The sequence below is a fragment of the Cebus imitator genome, unplaced genomic scaffold (assembly GCF_001604975.1).
Source record: "Cebus imitator isolate Cc_AM_T3 unplaced genomic scaffold, Cebus_imitator-1.0 Scaffold416, whole genome shotgun sequence".
NCBI classification, from domain to species: Eukaryota; Metazoa; Chordata; class Mammalia; order Primates; family Cebidae; genus Cebus; species Cebus imitator.
Window position 1 is genome coordinate 1,523,197 of NW_016107731.1, and position 13,189 is coordinate 1,536,385.

Sequence of the window (13,189 nt, forward strand, 5' to 3'; positions counted from 1 at the left end):
ACACGCGATGCCCTTTTACCCACACAGACAGACACACACACAGACACACCGAGTGATTCCTTGCAAGAGTTCCTTAACCGATTTCAAATGTTTATCTACTTCTGTCTTTATTTTGTTAGGGGGTGTTGTGGGTAGATTAACACAGTATGAGAGGCGAAAAGTTTTTCCCCATGGACTTCAAATATTTGGAATCAGTTTGAGATTAGCACTGGGAATCGGTATATGAAAGTGAACTTCTTTTCTTCCTTTCTTTTCAAAACACATTTTTAAAAAAGATTAGAAATATATAAAACAAAACATTAAGCATACTTATCTTTAAGTGGGGTTACTACAGGATATTTTCATTCTTTTACTTTTATATTTTGAAGAATCCTATAATGAGCATGTAAAAAATAACCAGATAAAAAATGTTACTTTAGGCTGGGCAGGGTGGATCACACCCGGTGCTTTGGGAGGCTGCAGCCAGAGGACTGCTTAAGGCAAGGAGTTAGACCAGCCAGGACAAAGCAGCAAGACTTCATTTCTACAAAAGAAATTTAAACATAGCTTAGCATGATGGCATGTGACTGTAGTCCTGGCTACACGGGAGGCTAAGGTGGGAGGCAGGAGACTGCTTGAGCCTGGCAGTTCAAGACTGCAGTGAGCCATGATCACGCCACTGCACTCTGGCCTGGGTAACAGAGTGGAGTTGTCTATACATACACACAGACATATAAATAGACATAGACACACACATATACACACACAGACTTAGTTTAAATATTTAATCTCCTAAGCACTAAGAGAATATATTCTAAAATGTCCCTGCTTAGAAATAGATCTAAGAAATCATATTAGTTTTAAAAGTTCTTGTAATCTTCTGTGGGATAATCATTCTTCCCTCTAAATCCAAATATGAATATTTTCAATCCTTTGATCTTGGCATAAAATCCTTTCTGTTGGATTTAAACTGATATCACAGATTTAAGCACTGTGGTTTAATGAGAATATGGGGTTTGACACCAAAGAGATCTGGTTTGAGCTACTTTTCACATTAGAGGAACATCCTTGGTAAGGTAACTCGGTTTTAGAAAAGAGAGATAATACCTACCTGATAGGGTTGTTGAAAGGGTTAAATAAGATAATACATAGAAAGCACTTAGCATATAGTAAAAACTCAATAACTGGTAGTTCCACTTCTTGTTATTTTCCTTATTATTTTCATTTAAATATTAGGTGATTTTAGAGAGTAATTCTGAATTTATTTCCATTTATGTGTCCATGATTCAGCCAGTTCTGGTATCATGCAGGCTGTGACAGGATCCTACTGAGGACCGACTGTGGTGGTCACAAGCAACGCCCACAGCGATACTTACTTTGCTCTTCTTACTGCTGGACATTTTATTCTTGATGTAGCTGAATGTACGACTCACTTTTGTTCCACTCTTCACTTCAAAATCTTTCTTGGAGGGACATTGTGTCAGGAAATTATAGTTCTCTTCTGTTATACTAAATAAAAACAAGAAGTTTGATTTTTTTTTTTTTTAAAGGACTACACAAGTTAAATAAATGAGAAGCAGAATAAAATGTAGATGAAGGCTGCTGAATGGCTTTTTATAGAGTACACCACAATGCCCAGGTCCTGTTATCAAAACTTGTCTAAGTTTCCATCGCTAATGTTTTTTGTTTACTTGTTTTAGAGACAGAGTCTTGCTGTGAGTGGTGTGGTAAGAGCTCACAGCAGCCTTCAACTCCTGAGCTCACGCAATCTTCCTGCCTCAGCCTCTAGAGTAAGCTGGGACTAAAGGCACATGCCACATGCATGGCTATTTTCCAATTATTTTTTTGTAGAGATGGGGTCTTGCTATGTTGCCCAGGCTGATTTTGAACTCCTGGCCTCATGCAATCCTCTCACCTCAGGCTCCCAAAGTGCTGGGATCATAGGCATGAGCTACTGCCTGGCTCACTGTTAATGTTTTAATTATGGATTTTTCAGTGATCTCATGTTAAAAAGGGCCTATCAACCATTCGATAATTATGTTATATGGAATCTATTCATCTACAAAAGCACTCAATCTACAAACTCCTTTGCAACAAATAGGTGCTTAAAAGGAAACCCATATATGTAACAGAATGGCGGGGCATTTGTTAATAGGGGTTGCAAACCAAGGAATCTTATGACTGACTACATATCCAAGTTCCTTAATGGTAGATGTCACAACTCTTTTCTAGCCTTTTGGCACACTGGACAATCAAGACTGTGGAACGGTCCATGCAGCTAGGTTCAATTTTAGGAGGGAACATACTGAATAGCAGGCAGAATTGAGGCAGAGTGTAGAAGAATCAATTTTAGGAGCTTTACGTAGATTCAGATTTACTGATCCATCTGTTCAAGAAGCCCACATAAAATCTAAGTCCATCAAGATGGACATGTTCTAACTTAGGAAACTTGCAATGGTTGATTTTCTTAAATGCTGGGCATTTGGGCCGGGCATGGTGGCTCATGCCTATAATCCCAGCACTCTGGAAGGCCAAGGCGGGCGGATCACTTGAGGTCAGGAGTTCAAGACCGGCCTCACCAACATGGTGAAACACTGTCTCTACTAAAAAATACAAAAATTAACTGGGTGTGGTGGTATGTGCCTGTAGTCCCGGCTACCCAAGAAGCTGAGGCAGGGGAGTAAGCCGAACCTGGGAGGTGGAGGTTGCAGTGAGCCAAGATTGTGCCACTGCACTCCAGCCTGGGTGACACAGTGAGACTCTGTCTCAAAAAAAAAAAAGCTGGCCTTTTGAATAAATAATCCATTATATAGAAAAGGCATCCATTTATATTACTTGGCTAAGGTGTTCTAGAATAGTTATTTTAGAGCTTTCCCATAGAACAGCAGTGTTTGCCTCTAGAGCCTCTGTGACGGGGCAGGCTGCAGGAAGAAGCAGCACCATAAGGGGTCCTGTCAGCAGTCAGAGTTTATTTATATATGCGTTGTTTACAAAACAAAGCAGTCTGTTTTTAAGATAAAGAGGAAATGGTAAAAAACCACTGCTCTAGAAAGGAGAAAGAATAAATCAGCTATAAAAGCAGTGCAAAGAGAAGCATTCATTGCAAGGGTTCTGAATCAGAATCACAACTGATGCCTCTGTGAAGGCATCAAAAAAAATTGCAGGGCAGCCATAGGAACCCCAATTATGCTTCAAGTAGAATATTCAGTCTCACTGGCATGAAAACAGAAATGAGTCAGAACAGAAATCTTTCACTTGCTGTCAAGTAAAGAATCAATTTACTTTGACAAAGCTGTGTACCATTTACATCCAGACAGAAGAACACAGCTTTAAAGCCTAAAACCGCTAATAGTATTATACAATGTGCGCACACACAGACACGAATATGAAACAAAATGTTGTTAGACTATTAGGTTTAGGAATGAAAACTCCCCGTAATTAAAGTGTGCGCAAGTTCATAAAGTCAAATAATAGCGTACCCTCACATCAATACATGCAGACAATAATTTTTATCCTGACGACAGTGTAATTAATAGAAGTAGAAAACTATTGAAGACATTAACTTTAAAAGATATAGCCTTCATTACAAAACCACTTTTAATCATTATTCCAAATTTATCACTCAGAGAAGAACCCAATAAGCTCAATTAACTTAGTTTATATAATTAACTGGTCTAACAGATCTTAAATTTCCTTCATTTTATTTCTGAAAAAAGGAGTAACAAAACAAGTCTGTAATACCTCTCAGTCACATTAGCACTGGTATTGTGGAAGGTACTGTGGAAGGGCCGTGAATCTAGAAAACAAAAAAGGCAGAAGAAAAGTTAGAACCAAAACATTTAACACTGGTGGTGGGTAGAATATTTAAAAATTCACAATGACACAGCTAAAGCAAAAACAGCATGTCAACGTCAGCACATGGCACCTCCTCCTTCTAAAGGTTTTAAAGAAGGAAAACTTAAACTTGAAACCCTCAAATTAGAACCACAAGTAGGCAGTGAATTTCCCATAAAGAAAATAAGTTTAATCCAGGATTCAAGTAATTGAAAAGACTCCAAATAACTTTTTCTAATGCTTAAACACATATGAAGCACGTTTAATTCCAGTTTTTATCAATCTTCAGTTTGCACAAACTGTCCTCCTGAGATGACATCATAGGAAGCATACAAAATAGGAAATTAAATATCATATTTTATCCCTGTTAATCCTGCTTTTATATGTTTCTATACTAAAGATCTAGTTCATCGCTAATAATTTCATGATAATTTCTAGAAACAGATTAGCAAACAGGAAAGAGCATCAAAGCTGATTATCAAGTCTTGGACCTGTCACTAATTTGGGATGAGACCTTTGGATTTCATTTCCTTATCTGTGAAATGAGGAAGACAAAACACAAGGCAAAGTCCTTTCCAGGCTAACAGATAAAAAAGAATGAGGCAAACGCATGCTTCCTCCTTCCACACTACTGGATCATAAACTGCCTCAGGTCATTAAATTTGTAAGACTGTCCAATAGGGCAATATGAAGAAAAACTGGAAGGAATATTATCATTATTTTTATCCACCACGTTAGTAAAGGTTGAGTTACTGAAGACTTAGATGAGAGGAAGGCCTCAGTCATAGTGACAAATGCTTTTCAGTTTTCAGGAGATCAGCTATAGAACTATTTCCATGTATATTTCAGGGAAACGAAGGTTATTCTGTTTCACTATTGTTAACGACGTAGACAAAACCCCTTCCTTTCTCCTTGAGGTTGGTTTCAAGGATCTCTGAGATTACTGCGAGCAAAATTTTAATCTGACACAGCTAAAGATTTGAAGATGTTCTACAACCAGATTACCAGCATTTGAGCATTTGGGCCAGGCATGGTGGCTCACGCCTGCAATCCCAGCACTCTGGGAGGCTGAGGTAGGCGGATCACTTGAGGTCAGGAGTTTGAAACCAGCCTGACCAACATGGTGAAACCCCCTCTCTCCTAAAAATACAAAAATTAGTCACACATGGTGGCATACACTTTTGTAATCTCAGTTACTAAGGAGGTTGAGGCAGCAGAATCACTTGAACCTGGGAGGCGGAGGTTGCAGTGAGTCGAGATTGCGCCACTGCATTCCAGCCTAGGCGACAGAGCAAGATTCCATCTCAACAACAAAAACAAAAACAAAAGCATCCCAGATTACCAGCATTTCAAACTCTTCAACTCTCAAACTGTTCTAGATTCTGAACAGATATGCAAAACTGTAGTTATTATTTTTATTTATTATTTAAAAACTTTTTTAGAAACAGGGTGTCACCACGTTGCCTAGGCTGGTCTTGAACCCCTGGTCTCGAACCCCTGGTCTCAGGCAATCCCTCCTGTCTCAGCTTCCCAAAATGTTGGGATTACAGGTGTGAGCCATTGCACCTGGCTAAATTTAAATTGCCAACTACTTTAGGAATAATTCGTAAGAAATCTTAAAACAAATTCTAAGTCTTCAAAAGATTATGTTCTGTGTTTTTTCCTTTTTCCCAACTTGGGGTGGTTCTTGTATTTATTCACTTAGAACACATGGTAACGACAGCCAGGTGAGAGGAAAAGATTAGCAGAGTAAGAATATCTGGGATCCATCCCCAGGTTCTGCATGATCTAGGAAAGAAACTGTCAGCATTTTAACCTCATGATGACTTAGTGTACTTAAAAAAAAATCAAGAGCATAGTTTAAATCAGTGGCTTTAAAACTTTTTCTACCCAAGGAAACCTCAGTGATGTAAGCAGCCGGCCTGGAATCTATTATACATTTAAAAAATTACCTAGTAAGTTACCACCCTAATAATATGAACTAAATAAAAATAAAATTCATAATGCAGAAAAATACTAACACAAAGCCAGGCCAATAATAAGCTTCCAGTAGATATCTGTGGAATAAATTAAAAACTGAACAAATACGTGACTGAGTACTATGAGAATCTATAACTCCTACAATATTTCCAACTTTTCCACTGCTAAAAATTTTAGTTATGACCTTTTAGATGTGGTTCTGAAAACAGTAATTAATCCACCAATGCCTCTGAAATTTCTAGTGTCACCAAGTTTTCAGAGCAACTAAGAGTAGAAAACAGCCAATGCTACTTCCATGACAAAATTATGGACAAAAGAAAAGAAACCTGTCATTAAAGTTAGCCTGCAAAGTATTATTGTGGGTAAATAATATATTTCAACTAGATTATCTTTCAAGGCATGAAATAACCTTCGGACTTATATTACAAGCAGGAACTTCAGCTTGGAACTACTGGATGCACACAGTCAATGTTTTTCAGGAACTAGTGTTCCATGGACACCAGTTTCATGAAACGTTGTATACGGTGCTGCACATATTGTGGTTTCCTAGTTAATACACTTGAGAGAAACAGTATATTGAGTATCGCCTTGGAAATCCACAACGTAATACAACGTTAGCGTTCTAAGCCTGGTTAACCCAGAGTTTCCCAAATTTATTAATACTTGGCCACAAACCAACCCCTCCGTCCTTTTCCTTCTCCCCGTCCACACCTAATTCTTACTAGTGCCTTTGAATATAAGAAACACATTTTGAGAAGATACTTGATTCGGAAGTTTGTGCAAGCTTCTGTATTTTTAGGGTTCCACTGTGTTGCATTAACAGAGTGACCGGTGCTGTTATAGGGTTATAATTCTGCATTAGTGGGACTTTGGTTTACTTGTCAGGCTGACCTGGCTACTTCCCAGAATATTACCTTTTTTTTTTTTTTTTTTTTTTTTGAGATGGAGTCATGGAGTCTTGCTCTGTCACCCAGGCTGAAGTGCAGTGACATGATCTCGGCTCATTGTAACCTCCACCTCCTTGGTTCAAGTGATTCTCCTGCCTCAGCCTCCCGAATAGGCGACCGCCACCACACCTGGCTAATTTTTTGTTTTTGGATGGATAGGGTTTCACCATGTTGGCCAGGCTGATCTTAAACTCTGACCTCAAGTGATTTGCCTGCCTTGGCCTCCCAAAGTGCTGGGATTAGAAGTGTGAGCCACCATACCCGGCCTATTACAAACACTCTGAAATGAAAGCTTTGAAAATTTTTGAATATCCAAAGTTGAAGTGGATTTTCACAACTTTCCTCCTATTACAACTGGGATCATCTTATTCTGTGTCTATTTTTCAAACATCTTTTCTTAGTGAAAAATATACCAAATGCTTAATAAGGCCTCCATTTAAAACCAAATTAACTCAACTGTTTGTCTTACTGTGCATAAGCCACTTCCCTTTAAGAACAGTGTGAAAATGAGGCCGGGCACGGTGGCTCACGCCTGTAATCCCAGCACTTTGGGAGGCTGAGGCGGGTGGATCACGAGGTCAAGAGATCAAGACCATCCTGGTCAACATGGTGAAACGTCGTCTCTACTAAAACTACAAAAAATTAGCTGGGCATGGCGGTGCGTGCCTGTAATCCCAGCTACTCAGGAGGTTGAGGCTGGAGAATTGCCTCAACCCAGGAGGCGGAGCTTGCGGTGAGCCGAGATCGCGCCATTGCACTCCAGCCTGGGTAACAAGAGCGAAACTCCGTCAAAAAAAAAAAAAAAAGAACAGTGTGAAAATGCCAGCTTGAGCAACACTCAGTATTGCTGAAATTTAGGTTCAGCAAGTGGTAGGGAATTAGGGTACTCAATCATATGAATATGGTAACTGTCTCAGGCTCATATTATGAGTTATATAAAAATGATTCATTATTTAACTTTCTATTATAAATGCTTTCTCCATTAAAAGCAATCCTGGAGTATTCTAGAAATCTTGCACAATTAAAGATTATAATTTTCATAAAGGGGGTTATTTCCTTTCCAAGTTTACTAAAATTGATGCTTTTTAAAGTTTTTATACTAGGCATTATCAAGTAAGAATGTATTCATTTGAAACCTACGCTTATCCAAAGAACTGAAAAATAAAAGTTCTAAAGGACAGAGAAAGTAGGAAACAAATACGCATATAACTCCCTCCCTCTAACGCATAGGGTCTAATCTTAGAAAAAAGGTATTTTAAAGAAACTGTCTGAAAAGCAGAAAAAAAAAGTCTAACAATAGCTTTTAAATACCACAGATGAACATCTAGGTATCTGTCCCATGAGACAGAACAACAAAACAAGGAAATAAAATTTACACTGTCAAATAAAAAGTTTTGTGAAATTAGCACACAGTATTACAAAGAGTACACAATGGGATGGGAACACATCCCCTACACCTTTGAGGGTACCTGTGTGCTGGAAAGATACCTTGTGCCCTGGAATCAGGAGGCCAATGGCTCAGTGTTAGCGGCATAAAGAAGACAGAACATGTTCTATTCAAACCAAGTCTCAAAGCCAAGCATGAAGACAAATGACTTACAAAGGATGGCATGCAAGGGGCTAAAAGTCCCCAAACAATTTCTTAGTACCAAGCCTACAGCATTTTCTGAGCTGGTCAGACCTTCAAGAATAGTCACTGGACACCAAAGTTGCTTACTTACTATGAAACTCCTCCTCCTCATCACTGGAATAAGAAGAGCCAAGAGAAAAGAGAGTTTTAGACTTAAGGAGGAGCGGAGAGATGCTGATGGAGGAGATCCGCCTTGCTGGCCGCATCTGCTGCTGAGCTGAGGAGGGTCACAGAAGACATTAGAGCATGCACAGATTACGCTAGGATCTTCAGCACATGGGGAAACAGCGTAATGTCAACGGCCTACGTGGTTCTGGGAAATGCTGTATAGGTGAACGATGTAATAATTTGCGTACATTTTCATTTCCATTTCGGAATAAACAGAATTCTAATGCAGTTTCTAAAAAATTCCGCTAATGAATACTTACTTGTTCATTATGAAAACAAGAATAATCGCAATTCACACCTGGGGTTCTCTTCTTTAAAAGTATACTAAAACATCTACTAGTGGTGTTCCTTGGGATTCTGTATCTAGCTCTCTTCTCCCTCGCCTCAAATGTCTTCTTAACAGACATTCTGCATACAAGACACTGCTGACTCACATCTTTCTAATCTGGAAGCCTGATCTCTCTGTTTAGCTCTAGAGTCATTCACCTCCCTGCTCACCTACAGGTGGATGTTCCACAGGCAGCTGAAGCTCCAAAAGTAGATAAGTGAACTTACCCTTCCTGCAGACCTGTTCCTCCTCCTGTGTTCCTTCATTTAGTGAGTGGTACCTAACATCTAACTCATTACTCAAAACAGAAACCTGGGCACCATCCCTGAATCCTTCGCTTTGACGCTTTACTCAGGATTGTTCACTGTGTCTTCCAGCTCAATCTCTATTCCTCCCCATCACCACTGCTCTCTGCCCTGGTTCAGGACACTGTCAATTACTGTAACTTGAATCCTGCAAAAGCCTTCTACTGATCCAACCTCTCCTCCCAAAAAATTTTCACTATGGTCAGGCTAAAGTGTTCTAATCAATTAATCGATCAATTTAATCAACGTAAATGATACCATTTCCCTCAGGCTAGAGGCCCAAATTTCTCAGTCTTGCTTTCCACACACTAATTCACCCAGTTAATTCCCAGTTTCCTTCTGGCCCAAACTTTAATATTATCTCTCCTCAGTCAGTCTTCTCTGACCCCTGAAGCCTGCCAGTCCCGTAACATCAAATGCTTAAGTTGCTACACTTACCATTTTCTATTAGATTCACTCATTTTCATCTATAAATGTGGTGAGGAAAAGTACCCTCTCTGTAAGTTCATCCCTCTCCTACCACTGGCTAACCTGGTGTTTGGAAAGGAATCTCAAATATTTACTAAACACATTAATAAATGAATTTCCCTTTATTGGATTATCTGGAGTCTCAATATCCTAAGTGAGAGAAATGAAAAAAAAATGTCCTGCACCTACCTAATATAAAAGCCACTCCATACCCCAGATAAATGGGAGAAAAAGGCCCCACACGATCTTTCTCTGATGCAAGGAGGAGACAGGCACCAACAAGCCTCATGACATAGCCAACGCCTGTGCCACTGTGACCCCCTAAAAAATGGGCTGGCAAGTCATGCTCATCATACCCCACCCTTCTCATCAAGAGAGCAAGTCCAAGGCAGGGGCCACTGCAGCTTTTCCCGTCCTCTGTGGTTCCTAAATAAGCTACTGCTTACCTGCTCTCCACCCCAGCAGGTGATACAGAAATATTTCAGTCACTCTCTCTACTCAGTATTTCCCTTTACATCAACAGACGTTTTCAAACAGATCCCAGCTTAGAAATGACGCTACAGTTTGTCTGTTTTTCTAATCTAGCAGATGACCCAACAAGACATTCTGGACAATAGCTGAGTGGAAATGCATTTGCAGAAATGCTCAAGTGTTATTGACAGCTGTGATAAACTGTGGTCGAAGCAACTAATAATTTCTTTAGAAGGAAAAAAAGCACAGGTAAAAGCTGGAAGGCAGTGAGATTAGGATGAGTTTAGCAAACATTCTGTTCCTAAACAAGCAAGTTCATAAGAAACAGCCAAGCGTAAGACAACAAGGGACAATGTTCTGCAATGGTAAGCAATGTTTAACCCTGCTTAAGCTCTGGGCAGAGAAAAATGGACCCTGGCACTGTCCTGGTTACTGTGAACAATCACACTCCACAATGACAGCATGTGCTTATTACATGACAGAAGACATGCCACAGACTTCAAATAAACTCAGATTTAAGACATATCACATTATCATCCCCATTTAACAGTTTAATTGAAGCAAAGAATTTCAGTAACAAGCTCAAAGTAATATAGCCACTAAGTGTGCTTCAAGTATCAGTTAAAATATTTTAAGTGTACCCAACATTTTAGGTTTTAAAAATCACTGAGGACTTTAATTATGACACTATTTCAGTTAGGGAGACTATGACCATAGATGAATCATGCTGAGTATTTAAGTGATTTGGAATTGAACACGTGAGTCTAGAGCAGATTATGAAATATCCAGTTATCCTGATGCTTACGGCATACCATACAGACTTTAATAAGAGGTTTAGTCTTCTCTTCAGTCAGAATTTTAACATTTCCAAAATGATGTATTATGTTCCTAATGCAGAATAACAAATACAGTTGGGAAACTATTTTAATTGTACATAGGAGGAACGAAGGAGAAATAGTGACATCAAGGTTGATAGGTCCTTCTGTTGCAGTATATGCTATTAGGAAGGTAAGTGGGACACGCTATCATTCCAGCCTGCACGACACACATGCTGCAAACCAGAGTGAGGGTATTACATTTGGATGAAAGGAGTGAACTCTTGCTCGAAGCTCCACTTTTGACATCAGTCTACTACTGAAATAAGGTTCCCTCAATGAGTTAAGCAGAAAGTTTCCCAGCAATCTATGTGCCAGAACCTCCAGAAGTGCTTTTGGGAGTTAGCTGCATTATTTATAGTGTTTGTATAGCAACTGAAAACACAGTCAAAAAGCACCTTGTTTTGTGAAGGAAAAATAATGAAGTGTTTCGTCCACAAGGAAACAAAATGTGTCAGAAAATACAGGAAAAAGATCTCTCTATGGAATACATTCTGTTGGTACTAAGTATCTGTTATCAAAGAAGTACAATACCCACTATGCCACAACACTTGCTGGTCACGGAAAGAGGGCACACTAGGCTGAAACGTCTCAGAGTGCCTTCCTGGCCTTCTCTGGCTACTGAGTGCTAGCATTCTGGCTTATCAAATTCACTACAAACTATTCGACTGTAATTTCCTTTCTATACAAGCCAAACCCCTAACTCAAAGCCAGATTTAAAAAAAAAAAATCAGAACAAGCAAAACCAGGAAAAGCTATTTCTGTCACAGTTCTGGGGGATGTATCTTTGAGAGTATGTCTTCATTAGTACCTTTTCTCAAACAGGCTAGATTTGTACTTGAAATAATAATTATATGAAAACAAGAAGAAAGTTAACAGAATCATCCATTATGTCTTTCTCTCTTTTTTTTTTTTTTTTTTTGAGGCAGAGTCTCACTCTGTCACCCAGGCTGGGGTGCAGTGGTGCCATCACAGCTCACTGAAGCGTTGACCTCCTGAGCTCAAGTGATCCTCCTGCCTCGGACTCTGAAGCACCTGGACTACAGGTACGTGTCACCATGTCTGGCTACAGACATCCATGATGTCTTGATTCCACTGTGAAAATTTTAAAAATTCGGATTCCAGTAAGTCATGAAGTGAGACAGAATATCTCATGAATACAGGGCATCTGCTTCTTTCACCAACTCTTAAAGTGAATTATATCAGGAATCAATGAGGAATCTCCAGAAACACCAGCCAAGTGTATTTACTTCCTTTGCTTCGGTCTCCAAGACACATGGTCTTTCAGCAAAGAACATAACGTATCACTCACTCCCTCTCTGACAAGAATTTAATCTTTATATCAACATCCCACACAGCAACTACTCAAAATTCAAAAATCAACATTTAAAAAATAAAAAACGAGGCTTCTCAAAGAACAAGTTGCCTTCTTTGTGGCAAACAACACTGATCCAATCCAAGGACGTTTTTGAGTGTCGAAAGGCCCTGTGCTTATGGATGCCACGACATCGCTGCATAACTTCCATCGCCAGGTGATCTGAATCTGCACACAGGTCCACTAACCCCTTTCAGATGAAATCCTACTGGCCCTCACTGAACTAAATCTCTATCTCAGTCTTGCTTTGTCCTTCTTGAGCTTGACATTGTTGGAAAGCTCAGGTCAGTTACTGTGCCAGGTTTCTCCACTGCCAAATTCATCAAAGACAGAGATCAACTGAGCAACTTTTCAGATTAAAGGGGTCTAAAGAGACATGACAACTTAATTCAATGTATGGTATATGGTAGTATATAGTATATGGTACTCTTATATACTATGGTAATATAAGAGAGTATCATTGTTTTTAGGAAATATACATTAAATTAGATGTAAAGGAGCATTATGGATATAACTTACTCAAGTGTTTCAGAAAAAGTCTTTAAGGGGAGTGACAGAGGCTGGCAAAACAAGTATTATGGTAACATTTGAGGACTACAAGTGAAGAATACATGGGAATACTTTGTACTATTTTTGCAACTTTTTTTTTTCCTAGTGAACATTACCTGTAATTATTTTTCCAGTCTAAAATTATTTCAAAATAAAAAGTTTTACCCAGGGCTTCAGAAGAAAATTTAAATAAGAAAAAATTTAAAAGTTTTTAAAAAGTGTGTAAGATTTATGCCCATGAATACAACAAACTTAATGTATTAAGGAGATGTGTGTGTGT

At 39.1% G+C, this 13,189-nt stretch overlaps 1 protein-coding gene across 1 annotated transcript in view; it reads right to left on the reverse strand.

Moving 5' to 3' along the window:
* Positions 1-13,189, reverse strand: part of AKAP13 (A-kinase anchoring protein 13) — a 261,930-nt gene that overhangs the window by 60,038 nt on the left and 188,703 nt on the right. Inside the window, exons 16-17 of the mRNA XM_037731692.1 lie at positions 3,721-3,775; positions 1,356-1,488 (exon numbers count right to left, since the gene is read on the reverse strand). Coding sequence (XP_037587620.1) covers positions 1,356-1,488; positions 3,721-3,775 — 188 coding nt within the window. The remainder of the gene's footprint in view (positions 1-1,355; positions 1,489-3,720; positions 3,776-13,189) is intronic.